Here is a 13,659-nt window from a genome sequence, read left to right as displayed (position 1 = left end):
TACGAGAGATTAAGATTAAAGTCAGGAAGGCAAAAGGCTTGAGTAAGTTAAATCTCTCAATTCACTGTAAATGTTGCAAGATGCTCTGTAAGAGGCAACTAAGACCCAAGAGCACAGTCCCATCTCACTTTCAATATGGAACCTGCCCACAGGAATCAAAGGGTACGAATTTATCTATGCAAGTTAAATTACTTTCCCTTCCTTCCTCCTTCCCTCTCTTCCTGCCTTTTAACCAACTGAATTAGCTGAATTAATTTCCGTGAAACCTGGGTGATGTGACTCTATGGGGACTGGATATTATTCCGTAGTGGTCCATACCTCAGTTTCTGCTGCCCCAGTAAGATGATGGATGTGCTACGTAAGACAGAGACAACATCTTATGTTTCTCTTCTAGCACCTGTAGACCAAGGAAGTACTGAAATGAAAGGCAAATCTATGCCCAACTATCAATTACCGGCTGCTCATAAAAAGCTACCAGGTTCTTGACTTTCAGTAAATCACATAAGCTCTTAGAACCATGAGGGGTAAAATAAAATAATAAATGAGTCAAAAAAAGAAGACATAAAATAACACATCTAAAAAAAAAGCTGTCATTTCTTTCATTAAATTTTGGACTTGTAATCACTCACAAAATATTTCTGAGATACTCTGATGTGCTAAGAAGCCTTACAAAGTTCCATAGGTTCAGGATCCTTGACCCACTAGAATTTTTTCTGTAACCACAATCCATATCCTAAGCCCCAGGGCAATCTCCCATACTCTAAAAAGACATGATATTTGATTTTGAGCAACGAGATAAAGCAAATGACTGCCGCACCTTTGGTAGATTCTGTTAAATTTTCAGTTTGTTTCTGACTGGTAGACTCTTTGATATTCATAAGGTTATCTGATTTTGGAAGATTAAGCATATCTGAGGATTCCTGTTCTGAAGCTTTATTTTTCTGGGAATCTAAAAAAAAAAAAAAAACAAAACCCAAAGCAAATGTTTTAAAATGACATTCTGAACAATGATACAATGACTACTAGTGGTTGTATTATTCTTTACAATGAACAAGGTACCTTTCCCCCACCCTCTACAGAAAGACTAAATGGAAACAAGCCATTAAGAGGCCAGGATTCTTCATTATAAGGTTCTATGTGTGCCAGGGAAAAACAGGACAGTATTCCTAAGGCTCACACTGTCTAGTTGGTTCTTTCTGGCCTTATGACCACAGAGTAGTTGTTATCTATTTTTTTTCAGTAGTTGTTATCTTATTGGGTTATGAAACTTTTACCTGACAAGAGTAATTGAGATGTGATTTTTTTTTTAAGTTTCCAATCTTAAATCCATTTACTACCATGAAAATGTTGCTCTTTATTAGAATGCACTCTAGGAAATCAGTGCAATATGAAACAAACATTTAAAGTAGATATATCAAAATCAAGGGAGCAAAGAAAAGTTGGTTGGAGAACAGGGCATTCACATGGTCTCCAGGTATTGCCTCACATGTGACCTGCTAATTATAAGCAGGAGAATGTGCCTACATATCAAAAACTGGGGATACAAACACATTTCTACTTGTGTTAAATGGTGGTGGCTGCCTGGAGATCTGTGCTGAAAAAACGGTGGCCTCACTCCCTTTCAAAGGGAGAGTGGGCCTGATTGGCTTGTGCCGTCCATGCAGGATGCAGGTGGCAGCACAAGCACCACCCACCTTCATCCCTGATTTCACCCCATCACATTTACAAGTCATGGTTCCAGCCTTTGCTTTGCAAACCCTGTGGTTATTGGATGTCTCCTTTGGCTGTGCTCATGCCAGGCAGCTAAACGTGTGGCACTTGTATTGTACGGTAAAAATTCCCTCTATCTGGGTGTTTTAACAACCCAGTTTATTAATGAGAAGCACTAAATTTCACTTCATCCCTAAATTCTTCAACAGGCATCGCCGGAAACGAAGACATTCTCCTCCATGCCCACAACACCATCATCACACCCAAGAAGACTTTCCACAACGTCCTCTAATCCAGAGTCGCTAAATCAAACGCAGGCAGTTGCTCTGAAATATCGTCTACAGCTGTTTTTTTCTTAGTCCAGCATCCAAAATGTATGAATCACAAGTAGTTTCTAATGCCTCTTTCGTCTCTTTTAATATAGAACAATCACCCCATCTTTTAAAATCTTTTTAATGACACTGACTTTTTTGAAGCGTCCAGGTCGGTTGTCTTGTAAAATGTCTACATTCTAGATTTGCTAGATTTGTCTGACTGTTTCCTTTCGATTAAATCCAGGGTAAGGATTTTAGGCGAGAATTCTACACAGGCTCTGGGAATTTCATATATATATATTTTTTTAATTTTCCCACTGTACAGCAAGGGGGTCAGGTTATCCTTACATGTATACATTACAATTACATTTTTCCCCCAGCCTTTCTTCTGTTGCAACATGAGTATCTAGACAAAGTTCTCAATGCTATTCAGCAGGGAATTTCATATTTCATTATACCAGAAGGCATCTAATCCTAGGTTGTCTCATGATTGGTGCAAGTGTGATCACTTGGTTAAGGTGGAAAATGTCATCTCCCTGTAAAGGCACATTCTCCTGCTTATAATTAGCAGGTCACATGTGAGGCAATACCTGGAGACCATGTGAATGCCCTGTTCTCCAACCAACTTTTCTTTGCTCCCTTGATTTTAAAATTAGTCAGGTTTTCTTAATGCTTTTTAGCTTAATTTTAAGCAAACAGGATGAAAACTAACTTTTATTTCCATCTTAGTTTCCTCGTATATAACTCAGTCAAATCTGTAATAAAGCAGTTACAGGAGGTTGGGTCATTAGCTATGACTGAGAAAAAGTGGTTGGAACTAGTTATGTTCTAAGGCGCCACAATTAAGTATTTTTCATTTAATCATATTAACAGGAATAAGAGCTACATGAACACATTACCTGGAGGAAGACTGGAGGTATTCTGAACAGCTGATTTGCAAGCATCCTCATTTTTCTTTGTAAGAGGAGGCAAGTTTTTGGAAAGGGCGTCCAGATAACCACACTGAAAGGAAAAAACCAAAGCCTTATTTTACACATGGCTGGAAGGCAACTGCCACAATCATGTGAGCAATGATGAAAGCATTTTTTTTTAAGGCCCTGAAAAGAAAGTTTGCAAACTTTAAGTTTTTCAGGAGACTGATTAACTCAATTCTAGATTTTGTCTGTAATTTTTTCGTCAGGGAGCCTCTGGTTAATAACAGCATCTGGGATTTTCAGAGAAGCACAGGGAGTTGTGAACACATGACAATACCCCCTCTGCTTGGGAGTTTCAAGGTTTCACAGAAGAGGAGAGAAGTGCTCTGCCCCAGGGGCTTCCGAGAACTCACAGTCTCTCAGTGTTGCCTCTGCAGCTGATGGGCGAGGTCATTTTAATAGAATAAAACCTTCAAAATGGGATTTATCAGAGGATAATCACCAATAGGGACAATGTAACCCAGAGAAAGGCTTAAAATAGATGGGAGAAGGTAATTAATATCGATAATACCGAGTTTCTGTGTCGCTCAGAAGGTTAAGGACCTGGCATTGTCACTGCAGTAGCTCGGGTCGCTGCTGTGGTGTGGGTTTAATCCCTGGCCCAGAAACTTCCACATGCTGCAGGCATGGCCAAAAAAGAATGGTGATAATGCAAGGCAGAAAGGTGGAACTGTAGTAATACATAAGTATTATATGCAGTAATACATAAATATTACATGCGTGTAAATATATAAACATATAATACATAAATATTATACATGTAAACAGATATAATAAACATATAATACATAAATATATATTATATAAATATTAAATTACATAGTAATACATAAATAAAAATAAATTTCCATCTCATATGTTTGTAAGGACACATGGATTTGAAGAGTATGAGTTAGTTGGGTTGATGATTGAAGCAAGAAACAAACAACTTTAGGAAAGGTAGTTATGTTAATAGCATAGGCATTGTATCAATATTTATGAAGACTCTTATTCAATTTTTGTTAATTACATTCAATTACCTGAGATTGATATGTCTTGCTCAGTTCAGATTTGAAGTAGGGTGATATTACTTTGTTCCGAATTTCTGTTAGATAATTTTGTGTTTTTTCAATTTCCTTCCTGGTTGATATTCCATAATGATGCAAGACAGACACAGAATATTTTAAAATGTTATTTGTATTTTAGCTCTAAATCCCACAGAAAATGTGGATCATTAACAGTAAACTGCTAAGAATAAACTTGCATTTTTTGGGTCAACTTGTTTTAGTTTATTTTCTGCTTCGTCTAGAATCAGTACTTCAGGAATCAGACTTTTGTATAAGATGGGGAATAATGATACCACCTGGCAGTTTGATTTTACAGTCGGTCTCAAAAGGCTACAAAGCACAAGGTTGACCTTTTTGGATGTCTCTCCATTTCTCTGTGGTTTAACTGCCAACTGGGTTCTACTGATTTCTACAATTGCAGTAGCCATGGTAACAAAAACTAAAACCTGGGGAATGAATGGCTTATGAATCATGTGATTAATGATCACAACATAAAATAAAAACAATCATAATACTCCTGCTAGTATTATGATTCCAATATCAGAACCTGTGTTGGGGAGGCAACATTCCAGCTACAGACCACACTTCCCAGCCCTCCTTATATATAGGGATAGCCAATGAGATGTAAACGGAAGCCCCTGGGTAAGACTCGAGGAAGCTTTTAAAGAGGGTCTGCTAACTCAGCTGGAAGGCTTTCCCTTTGTCCTTGCCTAACCTCCTTTCCTACTTGCAACTATGAGGTAACCTTGAGGATGGAAGTCATGTGCTAAGAATGATGGAACAGAAAAAAGGAAGGACTCTTAGCTCCTGATGACGCTGTGGCTCTGCCTAGCACAGGCTGCCCGCTTCTGACTTCTTTCACATTTGAGAAAATTAACTTCTTTCTTGTAAAAGCACTGATTTGGGGGTTGTCTGTTAAATGCAGCTGAACCTAGCCCTGTCTGGAAGAGTTTTCATTTTTAAGTGCTTACTGCACGCCTGGAACGTTCCAAAGTACTTTACATTGAATCGTGCAATAACTCCATGAGTTATTATTCTTACCCCCAATTTATTGGTCAAAAAATCAAGGTGTAAGAGTTCCTGCTGTGGTACAGTGGGTTAAGAATCCAACTGCGGAAGCTTGGGTCACTACAGAAACTTAGGTTTGATCCCCAGCCTAGCACAGTGGTTAAAGGATCCAGCGTTGCTGCAGCTGCAGTGTAGGTCACAGCTGCGGCTCAGATTCAGTCCCTGGCCTGGGAATTTCCATATGTTGCAGGTGTGGCCATTAAAAAAAAAAAATCAAGGGGTAGAGAACTTAAGTAACCTATTTAATCACATAGCTAGTAAGAGGTAAAGTTTGAATTAAAATCTAGGGTGCCTGTCTCCATCCCCTGATCTTGACAAGTGCACATGCATGTCAGCGGTATGTGAACTGACAGAGATTGTACTTTAATCACTCTTATTTCATAGATAAGCAAAGTGAATTCCTCAAGTCAATTTTTCTGACATAAACCAACCAGCTGGCATCATACAGTCTGCAAGTAATCAAACTAGAGAGGATTCTAGGTCTGCTGGCTCTAAGACCAGGGCTGCTTCTCTTACACTAAATGGTCTCGCTGGAAATACTCACTGAATCCACTGTCTTATTTAAACAACTTGAATTTCTCATTAAAATATCTCTACTGCCTCAGATTAAATCTATGGCAGTTTGGCCACTGCCTACCACTCTCTTAAAACTGTTCTGGAGTTCCTGTCGTGGCGCAGTGGTTAACGAATCTGACTAGAAACCATGAGGTTGCGGGTTCGGTCCCTGCCCTTGCTCAGTGGGTTAAGGATCCAGCGTTGCCGTGTGCTGTGGTGTAGGTCGCAGACGTGGCTTGGATCCTGCATTGCTGTGGCTCTGGCGTAGGCCGGTGGCTGTAGCTCCAATTCAACCCCTAGCCTGGGAACCTCCATATGCCATGGGAGCCGCTCGAGAAATAGCAAAAAGACAAAAAAAAAAAAAGATACTAAAAGTGTTCTTAGAAAAGAAATCAGTAAACCTTCCAACTAATAAGCCCAACTTCCTCTTTTCATTTTCCTCTCTGATTCTTCCAGGCATCTGACCTTTGTGGTCCACCTTCTATTTCCTTGAAACTTCCTCCCTCCTTAACGCCTCCTCCCCCATCCACTGTCCATGGCCAGCCCTTCTCTTCCTGGGACATACAACTTATGTTTCACTTTCTTCTTCAACAACTTTGGTCGGCTTGCCATTACCTACCTACCTATGGGTTAAAGTTTGAATCTAAAAAATACACCAGACAGTTGAACGTAACAAAGAGGCAGACTCAAGGATATAGAGAAGAAACTAGTGGTTACCAGTGGGGAGAGGACAGTGGGGGAAGGACAACAAATGGGTAGGGGATGAGAGGTACAAACTATTCAGTATAAAATAAGCCACAGGGATGGATTGTGCAACACAGGGACTACGGCCAATATTTTATAGTAACTATAAATGGAGCGTAACCTTTAAAAATGGTGCATCGCTATATTGTACATCTGCACCTTATATAATATTACTGTAATGAACTGTCCTTCAATAAAAATGAAATGGTTAATGTTTCTAAAATTCAAAAAAATGTGAATGGATGACATGTGCACATGTACATAATTCAAAAAGCATGAAAAAGTATCGAATGAAAATGAAGCCCAACCTCTCCATCTCCTTCCTCACCGGCACTCCCCATCCCCAGGCTCTTGGCAGTTCTTTCAGGGAGATTCTTTAGGACAATCCAGACCTTCTACTTTGACCTTTTACAGAGGGGCCCATGAGACCAAAGGTCTTATCTCACCGCTTCACCAGCGCATTCCACACGGTAACCCAGACATTTTAACGAAGAAGCATATTCATCCTGGGAGTCATTCTGGAGAGGAGCCACGCAAACGTGTACAATGGTACTAAACATACTACTAGACACTCCATAAATACAAGCTGACTTCCTTTCTTTATGGCAAGAGAGCCCGGGTTAGGATCCTCAGCCAGGCTTGAAAGGAAACCAAAGCCCACAATGGCTAGAGCACGTTCCTCATGTGCTTTGTAAGCATCCTTGGATGGCGATGGCGATGCTCTGCACGGAGGTCTAGAACATTTACGAGCTTGTGAGAGTCACCCAAGCACAGGACGACCCGAGCGTTGTCGTGCTCATGAGAGACAGAGAGGATCTACTAATGGGCAAATGGGCTTCCTCAAAAGATAATAATGGCATTGCCTGAAAGATGAATGACCACTGGGCAGAAACATACAGAGATTTACAAGACAGAGAGGGGCCTGGATGGAGGGATCTTGCAACCTACCCCATTCTAAAAGTCTACGACTCCACAACCCTGGGCCTTTTCACATGCTCCCGTATACGTATACTTCAGGATAGAATGGTTAGGGGACCTTTGACCGAAACTGTTCACCCCTGTCCAGGAACGATGATCAACTGTACGGGTTGTCTCATGATAGGAGATCCCAATAAGGAACAGGGAACTAACAAACCGCCTCCCGCTGAAGGAATGAGGGAGGAGACAACCCACCCCCCAGAATCCTCGGCGCTGGAATCCATCTTGACTGAGAGCTGCGCTGGCTACAGAAAAGGACCCTGAGTCACTTCAAGTACGAGCCAAGCAAGACAACTGACCAGAGACAACCTGGAATTTAACCCCATTCCCATAAAACCGAAGACTGCGAGCCATGTGGCAGAGCCGTTCTCCTGGGTTCCTTTACCCTGCTGCTCTCTGCCCAGGCCCCCTTCCCAGTCAAGTCTTTGACTTTGTTAGCACATATGTGTCCTCAGACAATTCATTTCCAAGAGTTAAGACAGGAGCCCATGCTCGGGGCCTGGAAGGGGTCCCCCTTCCTGCAATGGAATTACCTCTTTTGAGCTAACTTTTCCTTCCAGCGCTTTGTTACTTCTGTGTGCCTGCGTGAAAGGAAAAGTGCAATGAAAAAGGACAGTGTTTTCAGCTCACAAACAATAAAAGAAAAATCCTCTCTGTCTAATAAATTGTTAACCCTGTGGACGGTGAAAGGCTGAGGTACTTGTAACTCAGGGGGACCCTATGGGACCTTCCTGCCCCCATAGCCTCTGCTGTAGCTCCTCTCCAAGTGCCCAGATAACAGTATCTGAAGCTGTTGTATAAATGTGAAAATCGCCCCCACCAAAAGGAAGATGTTAATTGCTTGAGGACCTTGAGTACATAGCCCTCAGGAGCCCAAGGACTGATAATGACAACAACTGCCACGCTGCCCTCACCATCAGTCAATTAGTGCATCGTGCCCCAAGCTGATCACTTAGCCTGCAACCCCGCCTCCCTCGCCTGGCATTTAAAAATGCTTTACAATTTTTTTAAAGGGTTGTTTCGGGCGTTTGGAGGACATGAGTCAGCCATCTCCTTGCATGGCCCAGCAGTAAACCTTTTCTGCTCCAAATCCCAGCAGTTTGGTTTGTTTGGCCTCACTGTGTGTTGGGCACAGGAACTTGCTCTAACATAACACTCACAGTATGCCACCTGCACCTTGCACCTCTCCATTTCCTCAGTCATTGTGTGCTCAAGACTAATGGGAACACATTATTGGATCAGCTTACCTCCGTTTCTTTTCCGAGAAATCGGCATCAAACGTTTCTGATGGACGTTCTGGAGTACTAGCCAAAGACTGTTGGAATAGATCGGTGAGGTGGGCTGCAACTTTAAAAATAGATGCACTTCGCTTTTATCCTTATTTACAGCACAGCACACAGTCAGTACCCAGTTACTCATTTGAGATGTTTTCTAAGAGCCTCCCGTTAATCTAGCAAGGGTTTAGGAGACTCCCTAGGACCCAGCTGTAATACAACAGGAAACCAGGCATGTCTATGAACCATCCTAGTAGAAAACTCACATCTTACAGACAAAATATAAAAGGCAATGACACTTCCTGTGTCCCACATCATCATCAGTGTTCTACCCCACAGGATTTCTTCACATCTGAAGCACCAAAACTTTCCAAAAAATGAAACATTTTATTGAAATAGTTTTTCTAAAAAACATATCTGAAGATCTGCCTCTAAGGATCTGAATATAATACAATTTATACGCGTAAATGATCATGTTGTTTGATGATGTGGGCAATGATTCTCAGAGTTCACGCCACAGAACATGGTCTCAGTGGGATGTGAAGGGGAGATTAAAACAAGAAAAGAGCCTCCACGTGCCATGGCTACATGAGTTTGGGAAACACTGATTCATACAATATGTTTCATGACTGGAGGGCTTTTCTGGACCCTTAATTAATTCATGTCCTTTGTGGCTGTCTAAGAAAATAAGACAATACACAGCATTAGCCAAATGTAGTTTATCATAAAACTCATTTTTTTTCTGCAGCCATCTATAGACCAGTGTTTTAGGAAGTTCTCTGGAGAGGGCTGACTTAGGATCACCACCGTTTCTGTGTCAGAGACAGATGCAAACAGGCCAGACTCTGTTTGACTCCTGCATCTGTTTGTCTGCATAAAAATACTTTTGGTTTGTCCTTCACTGTTGGGCAACCAGTATATTTACCTCAACAGTGATTGTTCCCTTGCACCAGAGGTTAAAAGTTCAAATGCTACAATGTTACCAGATAAAGGACATGGCATGTACTTAAATTTGAATTTCGGATAAACAACAAATCATTGTTTAGTATAAGTATGCCCCGCGTTGTTTTGGGACATCCTTATAATACAAAAATTTTGGTGTTGGTCTGAAATTCAAATTTAACTGAGCCTTCTGTATTTTTCTTTGCTAAAACTGGCCACCCTGACATATGAGGCTGTCCTGGTAAAGAAGTGACAACAGGGTGTAAGGACAGGAAGACATCAAGGGTTGTGATGGATTCTTCTGTTCATGGCAGTTCTGACAGGGCATCAGCTAATCATCTTCAGCCACGTGTCACCATGTGGTAAGGAAAATTCAGATATACAAAACAACAAAAACAGGAGTTCCCGTCATGGCGCAGCGGAAACGAATCTGACTAGGAACCATGAGGTTGTGGGCTCGATCCCTGGCCTCCCTCAGTGGGTTAAGGATCCAGCACTGCCGTGAGTTGTGGTGTAGGTTGCAGATGCAGCTCAGATCCCGCGTTGCTGTGGCTCTGGCATAGGCCAGCAGCTACAGCTCCAATTAGACCCCTACCCTGGGAACCTCCATATGCCACAGGTGTGGCCCTAAAAAACAACAAACAAACAAACAAACAAACAAAACAAACAACTGTGCAAGCCAACATTATGGGGGATACACAAAACACATCCGTAGCCTGAGTGGAACCTATGGCTGCCAGTTTCTGACTCTGGTTATGTGGCCAAAATGGAAAAGAAAACCCCAAACCACCAAGTTCTCCACTGCTTATCTTCTGTAAACTGCGAAACCATATAACTAAGTTTTTTGGGAATGTATATATCCCCAAATAAATATACTTTCCAAAAATAGACTGTTCGGGCTACATATAGTATAAAATAGTGAAAAGTGTTGTCAAATCTGTGTAGTTGTTCCCAAGTTTTCTGTGTGTGTGTGTGTGTGCGTGTGCGTGTGTGTTGGGGGTAGAGTGTTGGTTGGTTGACTGTTTCCTTCCCGTATGTTTGCTATTTTCTAAATACAAGTCAAGGCTAACTTAAAAGCCAAACATCAACTTTTTAAAATTCAACATATGATACTTGAAGGGGAATTAGAGGCAATCATGGTTTCTAGGATCTCACAATTTAGGCAGGAAAATATGTAAATAAATCATTACGATACAACATGGACAATACGACAACAGAAATATGTACATGGTACTTTGCTATCAGATGAGAGAGTAACTGAGAACAGCCCTGAGGACCGTTCCTTTGAAATCCATAAATATTCTGCAGAAAAATATTAAATGTAGTTACCTTCTGTAACATGACTTTTTGTAGTTTCCTCCATTTTAGGGAAAGACTGAAATGAAGACAGAATTCCTTAGTGATGAGGATGATATTAATACAAAATCTGTTTAGAAGGATTCTCTACACATTCAAATTGATCTTTTCTGGAAATTACTATAAAATGAATTTTTTTTTAATGCCAGTACAGAAAGTTACTTGATTTTTTTAGCTGTATCTTTTACTTAGCAAATTTCTAAAAATGCAAATCACTTTAAGAGTAGAAATTGCTTTGGGAATTCCCATCGTGGTGCAGCGGAAACAAATCTGACAAGGAACCATGAGGTTTTGGGTTCCATCCCTGGCCTTGCTCAGTGGGTTAAGGATCCGGCATTGCTGTGAGCTGTGGTATAAGTCAGATGAGGCTCGGATCCCTCGTTGCTGTGGCTATGGTGTAGGCTGGCACCTGTAGCTCCGACTGGACCCCTAGCCTGGGAACCTCCACATGCTGCAAGTGTGGCCCTCAAAAGCAAAAACAATAAAAATAAAAAAGAGCAGAAATTGCTTTTTCTTCTTTCGAGTTTCACTCATTAATTCTTACAACATTTCCATGAATGTCAGTTTCTCAGAAGGCAACAGAAACTTTTAAGAGCCTTCAAAATTATTTACGATCTAAGGAAAAGCCTATCTGGAAAAGTTGATGTATATAAGGAATTGGCATTCTAAAGAAATAAGAAATTATAAGAAGGGGAGCAAAGGCTTCATAGAAGTGACAGAAATAGCTAGTATTTATAATACTTATCTCAAAGCACTTAATATTGAAACAACAGTACAAACACTGGTGTATTAAACAGTTCTTTCTCACCATAACCAGCTTGAGGAGATCTGCAGCATTGCCTCTTTCTTCCTTAGTTCTGGAATCTTTAACTGTCATTTCCTGCAGTTCATCTTCTTTCTTTAGAATATGGTTTATATAATCCTAAATCAGCACAATAAAAGAAACCAATAAAACCCGGCAATATGAGTTCCTGCTGTGGTGCAGTGAAAACAAACCCAACTACTATCCATGAGGATGTGGGTTCCATCCCCGGCCTTGATCAGTGGGTTAAGGATCCTGCATTGCTACGAGCTGTGGTGCAGGTCACAGATGAGGCTCGGATCCTGCATTGCTGTGGCTATAGTATAGGCTGGCAGCTGTAGCTCTGATTTGACCCCTAGCCTGGGAACTTCCATATGTGCAGGTATGGCCCAAAAAGCAAAAAAAAAAAAAGGTAAAAATAAATAAATAAATAAAATCCAGAAATATAGTAGAAAGAGACACAAAATAGTCACCATCACCTCAAAATATTATAACAAGGTTGAGAATATGTAAGTTTACAATGCTCAACAACCAGTTACTGGTCAAGAAATCTGGAAAGCCTTTTTCTTAATATGTTAATAAACTAAGACCCGAAAAGTCCAAAAGCCAAGCTTTAGGGGCCACAGAATAATAGAAATGTTTGAGGTCCTTGGAGCTGCCTCCAGTCTCCTCATCAATAAAATGGACAGAGTTGGGTGTGAGGATTTCAAGAGGCCTTTCCAGGTATGATCTTTATGATGATATCTATGAATATAAGTTGCTCGGTCCATGCCTTTGCTTCCAAGAGAAACACACTTTGCTTTGTCTGTAAATATTTGATCTGTTTCCATACAAAACAGTTCCCTGCTGTGTGACAGGTGCTGGGTATATAACCATAAACAAAACACATATGATACCTGCTTTGAGAGAGTGGACCCACTAGAGAGTGAGATGTTACAGACATGCTTATACAGTTAATATACACTTACAAATTCCTAAGACCATTTCCCAAACCCAACAATCCTTTTCTTCCATGGACAAGTGTCAGGTTAATATGCAGTTCTGCCTTTTTTCTGGAGGTCACTAGATCACACTGTGAGAAAGGAGGAAGATGATGCGGCGACCACATCTAAGAGTTACTTATCTTCTCAATGTCTTTGGGGCCACCATACTTCCTATACCTGATGGGAAGCATGAAGTATATGCCACCTCTCAACGTTCTACCCTCCAGACTATTGATATCCATGGGATGCAGTAGATACGTATTGGTGGAATTGCATAATCTCAGGTTCCTTGGGAAACCAAGAGGAACGACTGCCCTGTTCCTGATTCTTTGGCGTCAGGTTACCTCAATTCTATTACCTTCAGAGAAATCTGCAGCTTCAGCTTCACCTCATTCTTTATGACCTCGTGCTGGATGAACTGGCGTATCTGCAGCACATCGGGGCTCCTCAGTATAGGAGCTGGGGCACTCACTAACTGTTTGGAACCGATATCGAGGCCCTTCCAAATTTGAGTGCCAAATGGAGGTCCTGGAGTTTTTTTCTGTTAGCAAAATAAAGCCAAACCCACCACCAAATAAATGAGAATGTTTTACCATTAGAATTTTTTTTTTTTCCACCAAGTGCTTATAATGTAGACAACATGCTAGGAACCCCTTGGTAGGGAATATAACAGTGAAAAAAATGATCCCTGCTGGCAAAAGGCTTTGCAAATATAAAGGAAACTGGGAACTGGGCAAGTTTTAAGAATCAGAGTATTTTCAAATCCTGTCGCATGATGTCCCACTGGACAGCGTTTAGGGGAATGCCAAGCAGGGCTATGCCAAGGTAAGGCCGCAGCAGCCTACTTTATGCCTCATGCATGGGGCTATTCCTTACTACCCAGAGGTGCCCTTAGACATTGGAAATTAAGTTA

The 13,659-nt window shown here is 41.1% G+C and overlaps 1 protein-coding gene across 1 annotated transcript in view; it reads right to left on the bottom strand.

The window, feature by feature from the left end:
* Positions 1–13,659, bottom strand: part of SPAG17 (sperm associated antigen 17) — a 249,707-nt gene that overhangs the window by 42,205 nt on the left and 193,843 nt on the right. Inside the window, exons 36-43 of the mRNA XM_047784894.1 lie at positions 13,105–13,287; positions 11,770–11,883; positions 10,935–10,980; positions 8,637–8,736; positions 7,923–7,970; positions 4,018–4,117; positions 2,924–3,026; positions 818–949 (exon numbers count right to left, since the gene is read on the bottom strand). Coding sequence (XP_047640850.1) covers positions 818–949; positions 2,924–3,026; positions 4,018–4,117; positions 7,923–7,970; positions 8,637–8,736; positions 10,935–10,980; positions 11,770–11,883; positions 13,105–13,287 — 826 coding nt within the window. The remainder of the gene's footprint in view (positions 1–817; positions 950–2,923; positions 3,027–4,017; positions 4,118–7,922; positions 7,971–8,636; positions 8,737–10,934; positions 10,981–11,769; positions 11,884–13,104; positions 13,288–13,659) is intronic.

This window comes from Phacochoerus africanus, chromosome 6 (assembly GCF_016906955.1).
Source record: "Phacochoerus africanus isolate WHEZ1 chromosome 6, ROS_Pafr_v1, whole genome shotgun sequence".
Lineage (NCBI taxonomy): Eukaryota > Metazoa > Chordata > Mammalia > Artiodactyla > Suidae > Phacochoerus > Phacochoerus africanus.
The sequence above is the reverse complement of the archived record's forward strand: the minus strand, read 5'-3'. Positions and strand labels throughout refer to the sequence as shown.